Source organism: Gouania willdenowi, chromosome 17, assembly GCF_900634775.1.
Source record: "Gouania willdenowi chromosome 17, fGouWil2.1, whole genome shotgun sequence".
NCBI classification, from domain to species: domain Eukaryota; kingdom Metazoa; phylum Chordata; class Actinopteri; order Blenniiformes; family Gobiesocidae; genus Gouania; species Gouania willdenowi.
The window spans coordinates 5,168,426-5,181,939 of NC_041060.1; the positions used below are offsets into that span (position 1 = coordinate 5,168,426).

Genomic DNA, 13,514 nt, shown 5'->3' on the forward strand with positions numbered 1-13,514 from the left:
GATAAAAGTGATGGTGTTATTTCTACTGCTCCTTTTCACAAACATTACGTGGCACGTCTGCATTACGTAATGTGCTGCAGTCACTGGGCAGACAGAACCATAGACATGATATAATACATTTATTATATGTGTCTATGGACAGAACCAGTTTGAACTTCATCGAATGGTTTCAAACATAAAACGTTGTGATTTTTAATCAAAGAAACGATAAAAGTGTTTAGAATATAAGATAATGCAAAATTTTACAGCAAGTGAAGCTAAAAAAATGTGGATTTATTCACTTTAATTCAATCCAAACGGTGTTTATGTGAATTAAACACAATACACTATATTTCACATATTAATTTAACTCCACAGAGAATCAATTATAAAAGCTCAAATCATGACTTTTCTTTATTATACTGAAAATCACCAAAATATCATCTTTGAAATTTCAGTTTTCAGCCTCACAAACTGAAAATAAAACATGTTAAAGTTTATTGTCGGAAACAAGTTAAAGCAAACTCTCCACATAATTTAAAAACATGTGAAATAAATAAATAAAACATGTTAACATTATGTATACTGCTGTAAAATGTCTAACACAAAAATGTGAAAACAAATAATAATTTAGAATTTATTTGTTTTCTGCCATTATTCCTTTTGTATTAATGATAAAAAAAATAAAATTTCAATTTTCTTTATTTATTTTTTACGTGCGTAATACCATGTCACACCACATGTTGGAGAGGCGCTATTTCCCCGCTTTTAACAACAACGATAAAATACATTCCTTCCACTTTTTTTTTTGTGCTTGATTTGATCTTTTCCTGATCATGTTTTACAATTTAAAGTGATTTTGTGTTTTTGTTGCAATTTTGTGATTTTTTCTACTTTTTTGGTTGTTTAGTGTGGTTTTTGCATTTTTGGAGGCAATTCTGGTGTTTTTGTTGCCGTTTTGTACATTTTTTGAGTAATTTTGTGTACCTTTGTTGTTTTTGACCCCATAAACTGTTTTTGGACTCATTTTGTGTATTTTTGTTTACTTTTCTGTCATTTTCTGTGTATTTGAGAAATAAAACTGGTTAAAAGTTGCAAATTAGAGTGGTCAAAATCAGACAGAAATTAGTTTAAACTGGCAAATATCGGACATGACAAATGGTGAATGTGATTAAATTGGCAAAAAATATTCATTAAATATGGTGAAGAGGTTAAAAGTGACAATAATGGTTCAACATATGTGACATTAGGTGAAAAAGTGGTGGAAAGGGTTTATAAGTGCTGAAAAAGTTTTGAAAGTGGAAAAAATGTGCAGAAAAGGCTTTGATATTTGATGGAGAAGTGTCAGAAATTGAAGTAATGTAGGAAAAATGCATTAGAAGGAGCAAAAATATGGCAAGAAAAAGTGATGAAAATAGTTTAAAATATGGAAAGTTTGGTGTAGTTGCAGAAAAAGGGTAAAAATAAGCAAACATTGGCTTAAATTGTTCAAAAAAGAATTTCTTGAGGCATCTGTTTTTGCAGATGCCTCAAGGCATCTGTCTCGTGACCCCAAATGGGGACCTGACTAAAAGGTTGAGAACCCCTGCTTTAAAAAGTCACTCAAAAACTTTAAATCCTGTAAAAAACAACACAAATTTAACCAAAATAAAGATTTAAAAACAGTCACCATGATGACTAATAATATTGATTACTAAAACTGGGTCAAAATAAAATCATTTTATTAATAAATACAACATAAATAATACAATATAAAAATGTAAAAATAAAGTACATTTTTCTGTGTTTGAGTCACTGAAGACGTTTCTGTGATTTTCCCAGAATGCCGTGCAGCTCAGAGGACATGAAGTAGGGTTTCTGTGAACTACCGTCGTTTTGCTCCAAGTCGTCACCTGAAAGGAAGAAGCAGAGAGAGGAAGAGGAAGAGGAAGAGGAAGAGGACGTGGGACCAGTGTGAGGTCAGAGTGAATCATGGTGGAGTAGTGGGCGGGGCTTACAGAGGCAGAGGAAGAGTGTGTCCACACATGTGCTGTAAACGCTGAAGAAACAGTGAGCGACGAGGAAGGAGCCACTAGTCGCCATCTGACACACACACACACACACACACACACACACACAGTTACACAAGAAGAGTTTAAAGAATTAAAAACATCTGACGCAGCGTTTTCTGTGCTTTTCACTTTCTTTTCTAAACGTGTCTTCAATGTAATTTTGTATATCATTAAACATTTTGAGTGTGTTCATTGTTGTTTTGTGTGTTTTTTAGTCATTTTGTGTATTTTTGTTGATGTTTTGCATCATTTATTGCAATATTGGTTATTTCTGTTTTATTGTTGTGCATTTTTGTAATTTTTTTAGTTTTTGTGTATTTTTGTACTCATTTTGTTTGTTTTTGGAGTAATTTTGATATTTTAAGTAATCTTTTCTGTGTTTTTGTTGCTGTTATGTATATTTTTCTATTATTTTTGTGTACTTTCAAAGCCATTTTGTGTATTACTGATGCTGTTCTGTACATTTTATTCTTATTCAGAAGTAATGAAGAATGTTTTGACCAGAGAGACATGTAAACCCATGTAAATTTGCGATGGTAAAACAGGGGACGGGACCCGGATAAGCAAACTGCTTCTCTCGTCTCCTTTTTCGGCATGTACAAAAAAGACAAAAAAAAAAAGTGAATGTAACCATGTCGGAAATAAACTGAATAAATAATAAATAAATAAAATTAAAAAAATTCTTCTGCAATTTCCTATAATTTTGTATGTTTAGAATAATTTTGTGTATTTTTGCATTAACTTTGTATATTTTTGCATTCATTTTGTGTATTTTTGCATTCATTTTGTGTATTTTTGCATTCATTTTGTGTATTTTTGCATTCATTTTGTGTATTTTTAGGGGCCACATGTCACTAACCAGCAGGGGGAGCCAGGGGTAGTGGAGGATGGGGACCTGGTCCTGATCAACTGGGAGTTTATTAGAGAAGAAGAAGAAGATGAGAGAACCTGAAATAGAGACAAGCAGCTCTAGAATGTTACCATGGTGACCACATTAAGTTTATCATAATTTACTCATTCACTCACCGACTCCTGCTGAGATCAGAACTTTAGCCATGAACAACAGAGCGTCTGTTAGTCTGTCCACCACCGCCACCCTACACACACACACACACACACACAGTCAGTGAGTCACTCAGTGTGTGTGTGTGTGTGTGTGCGCGCGTGTGTGTTTCTAATGTGTTCTAACCTCAGAACGTTTCTCATCAGAAGGTAAAAAGCGTCTCTGGCTGAGGTGCAGAAGTTCTTTCCATAGATTGCCATCTAGTGGTTAGAATGGGAATGAATAAGTGTGTGCGTGTGTGCGCGCGCGTGTGTGTGACTCCTACCATGATGAAGGCGTTTCTGTTCACGTAACGAATGAATTTCTCCAAACAAACAAAACAGCAGCGAAGACAACACAACAGGAACCTGGACAGGCCGTTATTTACGCCTGACATACAATAAACACACAATAAACACACTCAGATAAACATTCACTGTGCGTGTGCGTGTGTGTGTGTGTGTGTGTGTGTGTACCTCTTAGTTTCTGCTCCATAAACTCCAGAAGGATTCGTAGAAGTTGAACCACAGAAATAATCAGAGCTCCAAAGGCCAAGGAGCCGCAGTGAAACCTGAGAACCAGCAGAGGGAAACACTGAGCACATTATTAGTGACAATGATCATGTTTATTATTAGTGCTTTAGGTTAGTGTTAATACTAGGTTAATGTTAATGCTAGGCTAATGCTAAAGCTTGCCAATGATAAGATCATGCTAACACTAGGTTAGTGCTAATGCTTATAATAGGTGAGTGCTAATGTTAATGCTAGGTTAGTGCTAACACTAAATTAATGCTAGGCTAATGCTAAAGCTAGCCAATGTTAATGCTAGGTTGATGCTAATATTAGGCTAATGCTAAAGCTAGCCAATGCTAAGATCATGCTAATGCTAGGTTAGTGCTAATGCTCATGTTAGGTTAGTGCTAATGCGAGGTTAGTGTTAACACTAAACAAATGTTAACGCTAAGCTAATGCTAAAGCTAGCCAATGTTAATGCTAGGTTAGTGCTAATGTTAGGATAATGATAGTATTAGGTTAGTGCTAACACAAGGCTAACTAATGCTATAGCTAGCCAATGCAAATGTTAGGCTGATGCTATAGCTAGCCAATGCTAATGCAAGGCTAATACTATAGCTAGCCAATGTTAACGCTGGGCTAATTCTATAGCTAGCCAATGCTAGGATAATGTTAATGCTAGGTTAGTGCTAATGTTCATGTTAGGTTAGTGCTAATGTTAACGCTAGGTTAGTGTTAACACTAGATTAATGTCAATGATAGGTTAATGCTAAAGCTAGCCAATGCTAATGCTAAGTTAGTGCAAATGTTAGTGCTAACACTAAGCTAATGCTAAAGCTAGATAATGCTATGCTGATGCAAGTTAATGCTAAGCTAATTCTATGTTCATGTTAATGCTAGCTAATGCTAAGCGGGCCAGCACCTGCATTTACTTCAGGAAATTCTAGTTGTTGGTTGAGTAGTTTGGTAGTGACTATTTTTTTGTGCTGCTGTGTCTCCTTGTTTGTTTGTTTGTTTGTAAACAAAGCTGGAGTAGCTACCTGAGCGCTGTGTGCAGTGAGCGTAGCAGCGCGTACGTCGCTACATCCGGTGGTTTCTTGTGAGTCCAGTAGAAGGAGGAGAAGCTTCCTGATAGGGTGATGTCCTGTAGAGCCAATGAGAAGCTGCAGCTCCAGCACAGCAGCAGCACATTAGAAACCTGCAGCAGCACCAGGTAACGCTGTATGAAGGAGGTCAAGGACCAGCTGGAGGAGGAGTTACAGCCAGAGCCCCCACAGCTCTGAGGCACACACACAGAGAGTACGAGTAATCAGATTACACTGTAAACTAATACAAACACAAGTTAAAGTTGGGAAAGTTTCACTTTAAAGTAATCTGATTACCTCAGAGTTACAGGTCAGAGTAATCTGATTACCTGGGTTACACTTTAAAGTAATCTGATTGCCTCAATTCGACAACAGGTTAAAATAATCTGATTACAGGTCAGAGTAATTGACTTCGAATCAGGAAAGTGAGGGTTCGAGTCCCTTCATGGTCTGTTATTGACTCGTCATTCTCATAATCATACAGGTCAGAGTAATGTGATTACAGGTTAAAGTAATCTGACTACAGGTTACAGTAATATCTGATTACAGGTTAATGTAATCTGATTACAGGTTAGATTAAACTGAGTGCAGGTTAAAGTAATCTGATTACAGGTAAACATAATCTGAATACAGATGAGAGTAATCTAATTACAGGTGAGAGTGATCTGATTACAGGTTAAAGTAATCTGATTACAGGTGAGAGTAATCTGATTACCTGGGGTGTACAGGTGCTGTTGTTGACGCTACAGTTCCCATCAGGTAAAGTCAGGTTGTGAAAGTGTTCTGATGTCGACAGGAAACTGGTTTCAATGGTTAAAGATGTTTCACACCAGTCAGTGATTGATGAATCTGATTAATTTATTCTAATCAATATGATTAACTTATTCTGATAAAAGTCATGTAACATATATAAAGATACAGGGCAGAGAGGGACCAGCAGGAAATGCACACGCTCAGTAGGATGAAGGTGAAGATGGGGAAGAACAGCGTGGACATCATGTGACCCACCACTCTGCGCACACACACACACACACATTAACACGCGCACACACACACACTTTAACATAAACACACTCCCTGAACATCCTTCATGTATCACCTGCTCGCTTCAGTCAGCAGAGCCATGGCTATTCTGACTCTCCTCCTCAGAAAGATCAGCATCACAACCAGCACTGTCTCCATGACAACCAGGATCACCACTGACACACACACAAACACACATTGGGACTTTAAAACACCGACAATGTTCTAATGAATGTTCCGATGAAGGTTCTGTGGGACTGTGTGAGACTCACAGAGGCAGACCCAGGTCTGTCTGAGGTGCAGGTAGACCTCCACGTTGGTCTGTAGACCCACCTCCATGACACTGAGCTCTGAACCAGGCCTGGAGCTAAGCTCAGACCACCGAGAACCACAGAACCACATACCTGCACACACCATCATCATCATCATTATTTGTATTTTTTGTCCTTTGTTTATTTGTAAAACTCACACAGAACCAACTACCAAACCAATGCCCAGAACTAACCAGCAGGTGACAGCAAAGCACCACTGATGACCTGAACTTTGGATCGAAGATCTTCTCGACCTGTTTATCCTGTACAGCAGGGTTCTCAAACTTGGGGTCAGGGCCCCATTTAGGGTCGTGAGACACTGGGAGGGGGTCGCCAGATGCCTTAAAGAAACTAAGAATAAGAATTGTTTCTCTTTTTTTCTGCAACTACACCAAATTGCCATATTTTCACCTATTTTCATCACTTTTTGTTGCCTAATGCTTTTTTGCAACATTACTCCCATTTCTGACACTTCTCCATCAAATTTCAATGCCTTTTCTGCACGTTTTTTTCCCTTTCAATACATTTTCAGCACTTATAATGTCATATGTTGGCCCATTATAGACATACTGTGATGCCGGTGAATCCAGCCTTGGTGTTGTTCTGTGTTGCCATGTCTGGGTTGCCACGTTGGGTGTTTCCGTGTGTGTTTGCCGCCCTGAATTAATGTATGTGATTGTGACGTTTCCTTTTGTTGTGTCCTCACTCTCGCGTTAGTTCGTGGTTGGCGGGAGTAGAACGAGGATTAATAAGGGTGGGCGGGAGGAAAAGGAGTGTGTTAGTTCACGTGCTGACAGTGTGGATGGTGTGTACGAGCACTGTGTGCGATTGTCCTGCTCCCTTGTTCAGCAATAAAAGGCAAATTCTGACAAGACTTCAGTAACCCTTATTTCACGGCTCATCCACACTACAATATGTTTCACCATATTTCATGATTATTTTTGTCAATTTAACCACATTCACCATTTGCCACTCCCCCTTATTTGCCAGTTTAAACTAATTGTCCAAATATTGACACTTTGAACGCTTTTTACCACTGTTTTTGGCCACTCTAATTTGTAACTTCTAACCAATTTCTGTGGTTTTTAAAATCCCAGTTCACCACCTTTTCACACCATTTTTAGGGTTTTTAACACATTTCATTTCTGATTAAGACAAGGATTTACTGTACATTTTTAAGATGACTATATATACTATGGCCCAAATAATAGTAAACTTCCTGGATAACAGTAGGTATTATTGAATTCATAGAACAATGACCATCATTTTTCTGACTTTATAGATGGACCCCAAAAATCTCTCCCCTTTAGTCCACCTTATAGATGGGCCTGTCTCCACATGACTCTTCTTCAATGTTCATGTCTGTGTTCAACCACCTTCAGCTACAGTGGGGTTCCCCGGGCTCTGAGGGTCGTGGGGTGAAAAGGTTGAGAACCACTAATGCACAGGGTCACATGGTGTTTCCAAACCTAAAGTCTCACCTGCAGTGAGCAGCATCAGCACCGATAGAATGATGATCCAGAGGAGGAGAGCAGCTGTGAACCTCAGCAGGAGGACGAAGAGCAGACTGATGATGGAGGAGATCAGCAGAGCTCTAAGGAAACACCAGATAAACATCTGGAGACATCAGAGAAACATCTGGAGACATCAGGAGGACACGTCACCTGCTGGTGTTCCACTTCAATTGGTCATAACAACACCACCAACTGGTTCATGAGTCAGGAACCAATCACAGGATAGCTGGATCACCAGGTGAAGCATGAAACCAACTGGGTTATGTGCCCGTCATGTACGGAGATTGTATGAGCATATATGCACATACACACTACCGGAAAATTAATTTTTGCTAATAAAAACAAAACTAAACATTTTTGTTTATTTTTGTTTACAAAGTGAAAGGACATGTTTTATTTGTTTATTGGATTAGGTTAGGGTTAGGGTTATAATCTCAGCACGGAGGCAAACTCAGTACATTACACCGAAACCAGTCACAGGATAGCTGGATCACCAGCTGAAGCATAACCATGTGATTGATTGTTATTGATCAGAGAATCAAAGGATCTGAACACAAACTTACATTAGGATCCATTTCCATGACTTAGTCAAATCTTCCACCACCTTCCTGCCGACCTCCTTCGAGGTCAACAACCCCGTCATTACTCTGAAAAACAGAGGAATTTCGCAATAAAAGTGCATGTGTAAGCACCTGGTTAAAAGTCAAAGGTTAAAGGTGAAGTGAGCGTACTGAGCGGTGTGCTGCAGGTCACCAACACTGCTGTTTGACACAGAAACGTTTAGAGAACGAAGGTCTGGAACACACCTCTGAAACACTGACACACACACACTTTGAACCTTCACACATCAAACAGTAACCAACAGGAGGAAGAAGGATAAGGTAACCAACCTGGGGTGCTCGGCATGATAAAGGATGGACAGTCTTCATCAGCAAGAAGATCTGACAACGACTGCAGAGAAAACAGAGAAAGAGAAGAAACATCATCCTGAGTGGAGAGATGGAGCGATGATGGAGGGATAGTGATGATAATGATGTCAGACCTTCTCTGGTTGGTTAAATCCAGGTCTGCAAAAATTTCTGTAGAAGCTCCAGGAGCTGATGTTGAGCTGAACCTCAGCCAATGAGAAGAAGCTTTGAGGACACTGGGATACACACACCTACACGCATCGGTGCACACACACACACACACACACACACACACACACACACACACACACACACACACACACACACACACACACACACACACACACACACAAACTGACTGACCGATGGTGATAGGGTTAACTAGCAGTGACGTGCAGTCAGGGTAGGCAAGGTAGACAGTGCCTACCCAAGGGTGAATTGATTATTTGTTTTAATTATAAATGATTTATTTTTCCATTTCCGATAGCCTACAGTACTTATAAGTTTGAAAGTGTCAGCATTTTGTGCTTTTCATAGCCCAAATGACTAAACATTGCTATTTCCTGGTACGGCAGAGATGCTGCACAGTCTCACTCCGCTGTAAGGCAGGAGGAGGCCACACCCCCTTCCAAAAGCCCATTGCTGCTCTGCCTCTATTCCATAGCATGTTTTAATGTGTTTATGCATGCGCAGTCAGTTCCCCAAGTTGACAACCATTTACGTAAAAAGGCAGCTCTCTATGCTGCTAAATGCTATACGCACCTTCAGAATGCATTAGTGAAGTGAAGTCACCAGAGCTTGAGCAAAGCAAAGGTCAGAAAATTGTTCGTATTTTCCACAGTGAATGGAAGGATTGACTTTCTGGATGCTCCTCACTGAGGCTGTTCTAAGTTGTTGTTGTTGTCTTTTTCTCTGTGTTTCTGTGTTTTCAACACAAACAATGGATGCGATGCCGTGTCATGAGATATATTTGTTGGGAGAGTATAGAGGCTATATCGAATAATTGCATATGTTTCTTTAATGGTGTTTTACGATGTTGATTTTGTTAGATGGCTAAATGCTTGTTCATATGGATCTTGTTGGGTTTTTTCTTGCTTATTATGAATTTTATATTTTGATAAGCGCATTTTGAGATTACTTTGTTGTAAATTGCTTTATACAAATAAAGTTGAATGGAATTGAATTAACACTTGCCAGCAGAAACATATGAAATTGTCATTGGTGTTGACATTAGTGGTCTCGATTTGCAACGCCCTGCCCACTTAACCCTAGTGCTCAAGGCACGTCACTGCTAACTAGGGATACTTACCTGAGGGTTGGGGCACTAACTAACTAACTAACTTACTAACTAACCCATGGTGGTACCTGAGGGGTGGGGCACTAACAAACTAACCCGTGATGGTACCTGAGGGGTGGGGCACTAACAAACTAACTAACTAACTAACTAACCCATGGTGGTACCTGAGGGGTGGGGCACTAACAAACTAACCCATGATGGTACCTGAGGGGTGGGGCACTAACAAACTAACCCATGATGGTACCTGAGGGGTGGGGCACTAACAAACTAACCCGTGATGGTACCTGAGGGGTGGGGCACTAACAAACTAACTAACTAACTAACCCATGGTGGTACCTGAGGGGTGGGGCACTAACAAATTAACCCATGATGGTACCTGAGGGGTGGGGCACTAACTAACTAACTAACTAACTAACTAACTAACTAACTAACTAACCCATGATGGTACCTGAGGGGTGGGGCACTAACTAACTAACTAACTAACTAACTAATTAACTAACTAACTAACTAACCCATGGTAGTACCTGAGGGGTGGGGCACTAACAAACTAACCCATGATGGTACCTGAGGGGTGGGGCACTAACTAACTAACTAACTAACTAACTAACTAACTAATTAACTAACTAACTAACCCATGGTAGTACCTGAGGGGTGGGGCAGTGCAGGCTGAGCATCAGTGAAGGGTTGGAACATTTCAGGATGTTGAAGTAGAACAGGAAGGGTTTGTTTCTGCAGCACAGGTTTCTGATTAATAATCAATAACTAATCACTAATAATCAATCATCAATAAAGATAAATAATCAATCACGTATAATCATAAATGATCAATCAATAATAATCAATCACTGATAATCAATAGTCAATCCTTCCTAAAGGGTCACTCACGCGTTGGATGTTCCTTCCTCACCGCACGACCAACCATAGCTGTCGGTCGGATGGAGAAGCTTTCTGAGGTCAACGTGAATCCAGGCTGTAAAATAAAACATCCAACCAACATGAAACATCCAGCCAAAATGAAACATCCAACCAACATGAAACATGTGTGTGTGTGTGTGTGTGTGTTTTCTCACCCACTGCTCCGAGGCCGAGGTAAGTGAGGATGACTAAGATGAAGATGAAACAGCAGAAGACGTCGGTGCATTTCCTGAAAGAACAAAAACAATCTGAGGATCTGTTTCTGTTTCTATGAAAAGATTTAAAGGATGAAGAAATAAAAACTGTGAGAAAACTAATGATTAAAAACCTACTCATTAATACTAATACCCTCATAGGAGTCACGTTTCTATGGTGTGTGTGTGTGTGTGTGTGTGTGTGTGTGTGTGTGTGTGTGTGTGTGTGTGTGTGTGTGTGTGTGTGTGTGTGTGTGTGTGTGTGTGTGTGTGTGTGTGTTGTGAAATGTTACCGTTTGCTGGTCGGGCCTTTAAAGGAAGAGTCAAACTGATGAGTTTCTCCTGCAAACACACCATAAATAATCTCTGTTTATGAATCTTTTTAACTGAATCACTGAGTCCTCTGAGGAGTCAGTTTGATTCATAAGAGTCCTGATAGTTTCAGGGAGGTCTGTGACTCTTTAGAGTCACCCAGGTCCTGTGAGTCCTGACTCTTACTGCTAGTGAACAAACACTGTTTCTGGGATTTGATTCTTTTGAATCCTTTAAACCAGCAGTGTTTATGCTGAATCTACATCCTGTGCTCAGCAGATCCACGAGTCATGGTTCACCACAAAGAGTCGAATCTTTATCCAAGATGATTCATTAAACCAGCAGCTGCTGAGTCGAGTTAAATTAAATAAAATGAGTTTAATCTGAGTCATTTTAGTCACATTAAATCACCACCTGTTAAAGAAGTTTATCTTTAAACATCAAATAATAAAATGTATAGTGTGTGTCTCTCTCACACACACACACAGCTGTGACGTCACACCGCATGAGCGTTAATTCTCAGCTAATCTTTATCTGAGACTAAAATAAACTCCGTGTGTTTACGTTGTTCAACCTTTTCTTCCGTGTTTTCCTTTTATTTCACACATTCATATGGCTTACATATAATTGATATATATTTAAAAAACATTTATATATCATGTTAATTATCACTTTAATGTGTTGGGACAAACACACACACACACGTACAATGTGTGTGTCCCATAAACACAGAATTAAAGGTGAAACCTCGACCTAACAGAGAGACCAGTGAGTATAAATGTATAAATATATAAGTAATAAAGATGTTATAGTTGAACTCACCGTGAGTTACAGAAGCTTTGCTCGGTGAGACCCGGGGAGCAGCCATTACTGAGGAAGAGGAGGAGGAGGAAGAGTTCCTGCATTTGTTTCAATTAAATTAAATAAATAAATTAATAAATAAAAACTACAACAGCGTTTTAGGTTCAACAATTCAATAAACTGGCCTTCAAAATAAAGTCTACATTTATGAAGAGAAAAATAAATACATTTGAGAATAAAGTTCAAATTTATGAGAAAAATAAATTAAAAAGACTTGATAATAAAGTCAAAGTTAATGAGAAAAAAATTTAAATGTTATGAAACAAAGCTTACATTAATGAGGGTAAAAAATGAGAATAGTCTATATTTATGAGGAAAAAAATAAAATATTATGGGATAAAGTCTAAATTCACGAGTGAAAAAATATTTGAGAATAAAGTCTAACTTTACAAAAAATTAAAATATTGAGGGATTAGTCTAAGTTTATGAGGAAAAAATGAAACATTATGAGAATCAAGTCTAAATTTATGAGAAAAACAATCGTGAATAAAGTCTTAATTTATGATTAAAAACAAATGAAATATTGAGAGAATAAAGTCTAAATGTATGATCATTTTTACTTTAGAATAAAGTCTAAATCTATGAGGGGGAAAAAATTAAAACAAATTGAGAATAAAGTTTAAATTTACGAGAATTACTCGAAATTTATCAGGGAAAAAAAGGACATTTTATGAGAAAAAGTCCAAATTTAAGAGGAAAAAAGGAAATATTGAGAGAAAAAAGTTTGAATTTATGACAAAGAAATTTGAATAAAATCTGAATTTATGAGGATAATATTGTCAGGATGGGGTTTTATTTTGTAGGGCATACAGGAACTCTTGGTCTTCCTCCCAGCAGCTTTCTCTTCCTGGTCACCAGCTGCAATTAACTGCTCTAAATAAATAAATGGGAGGCTTTGCCTTAGTTCAGTGCTGGAGCATTTACTACATTATCACTTGTGACCTGATCTGGGCTCGGGTTCATGCCAGTAATTCTTGGATCAACAAGCGTTTCTACTTTTGGACATCCTTCTTGATTACCCTCACTCTGTGTTCTTGGTTTTGTGGCTATCTGCCTCCTTGGACTGACCACTGTGTGCCCAATCCCTGCTTGCCTGACCGTGTTTAAACGAACAATAAATATTGGTTTAATGCTCCACCTCTGTTCCTGCATTTGGGTCTGCACCTACACCTGCACGTGACAAATATGAGAATAAAGTCCTACTGGCATTAGAAAAAAGCTCATACGATAATGAAAGTTGTAATTTTGACAAAAAAAAAACTTAAAGTTAAAATAACATAATTTTAAAAGATAAAAACTCTGCAACGTGGTCCTAAAACGCTGTTAAATAATACATATTTTAAAAGCAATCACAGCAGTTCTAGTTGATGGAGAAGGCAAGGCAAATTTATTTGTATAGCGCATTTCATACACAAGGCAACTCAAAGTGTTTTACATGATAAAACATACAATTGTTTAAAATCAATAAGAACATTTAAAATCGTCAGTAAAATCAATTCATATCAACAAA

General features: G+C 38.4%; 2 protein-coding genes across 3 annotated transcripts; both read right to left on the reverse strand.

Moving 5' to 3' along the window:
• Window positions 1-1,759: 1,759 nt before the first annotated feature.
• LOC114479139 (choline transporter-like protein 5-A) lies at window positions 1,760-8,320 on the reverse strand. 2 transcript variants are annotated; one of them, XM_028472656.1, is made up of 15 exons: window positions 8,249-8,320; window positions 8,081-8,164; window positions 7,485-7,597; window positions 5,965-6,096; window positions 5,769-5,868; window positions 5,589-5,681; window positions 5,385-5,469; window positions 4,625-4,863; window positions 3,549-3,643; window positions 3,359-3,462; window positions 3,220-3,293; window positions 3,057-3,127; window positions 2,890-2,939; window positions 1,977-2,061; window positions 1,760-1,871 (listed from the first exon to the last, which is right to left on the reverse strand). In XM_028472656.1, exons 2-15 carry the CDS (start codon window positions 8,158-8,160, stop codon window positions 1,771-1,773), a joined length of 1,422 nt encoding a protein of 473 aa, XP_028328457.1. In that variant the 5' UTR covers window positions 8,161-8,164; window positions 8,249-8,320; the 3' UTR covers window positions 1,760-1,770. The 2 variants fall into 2 exon arrangements, with proteins under 2 accessions (XP_028328457.1, XP_028328456.1); XM_028472655.1 differs by having other exon boundaries at window positions 2,890-2,978.
• On the reverse strand, window positions 8,159-12,012 carry LOC114479140 (choline transporter-like protein 5). Its single transcript, XM_028472657.1, has 7 exons — window positions 11,966-12,012; window positions 11,125-11,173; window positions 10,793-10,866; window positions 10,608-10,692; window positions 10,367-10,451; window positions 8,560-8,676; window positions 8,159-8,468 (listed from the first exon to the last, which is right to left on the reverse strand). The coding sequence occupies exons 1-7, from the start codon at window positions 12,009-12,011 to the stop codon at window positions 8,358-8,360; spliced, it is 567 nt and encodes a 188-aa protein (XP_028328458.1). The 5' UTR covers window position 12,012; the 3' UTR covers window positions 8,159-8,357.
• Between the last annotated feature and the right edge of the window lie 1,502 nt (window positions 12,013-13,514).

Bases quoted from the DNA above. Each gene is read 5' to 3' on its own strand.
- LOC114479140 (XM_028472657.1), bottom strand. From the start codon at position 12,011: ATGGCTGCTCCCCGGGTCTCACCGAGCAAAGCTTCTGTAACTCACG. The intron at 11,174-11,965 runs GTGAGTTCAACT...GTGTGTTTGCAG, and splicing joins CAAAGCTTCTGTAACTCACG to GAGAAACTCATCAGTTTGAC. The intron at 10,452-10,607 runs GTGAGTGACCCT...CCTGTGCTGCAG, and splicing joins GAGGAAGGAACATCCAACGC to AAACAAACCCTTCCTGTTCT.
- LOC114479139 (XM_028472655.1), bottom strand. From the start codon at position 8,160: ATGACGGGGTTGTTGACCTCGAAGGAGGTCGGCAGGAAGGTGGTGGAA. The intron at 5,869-5,964 runs GTGAGTCTCACA...TGTGTGTGTCAG, and splicing joins ACAGACCTGGGTCTGCCTCT to TGGTGATCCTGGTTGTCATG. The intron at 3,294-3,358 runs GTAGGAGTCACA...TCTAACCACTAG, and splicing joins ACAGAAACGCCTTCATCATG to ATGGCAATCTATGGAAAGAA.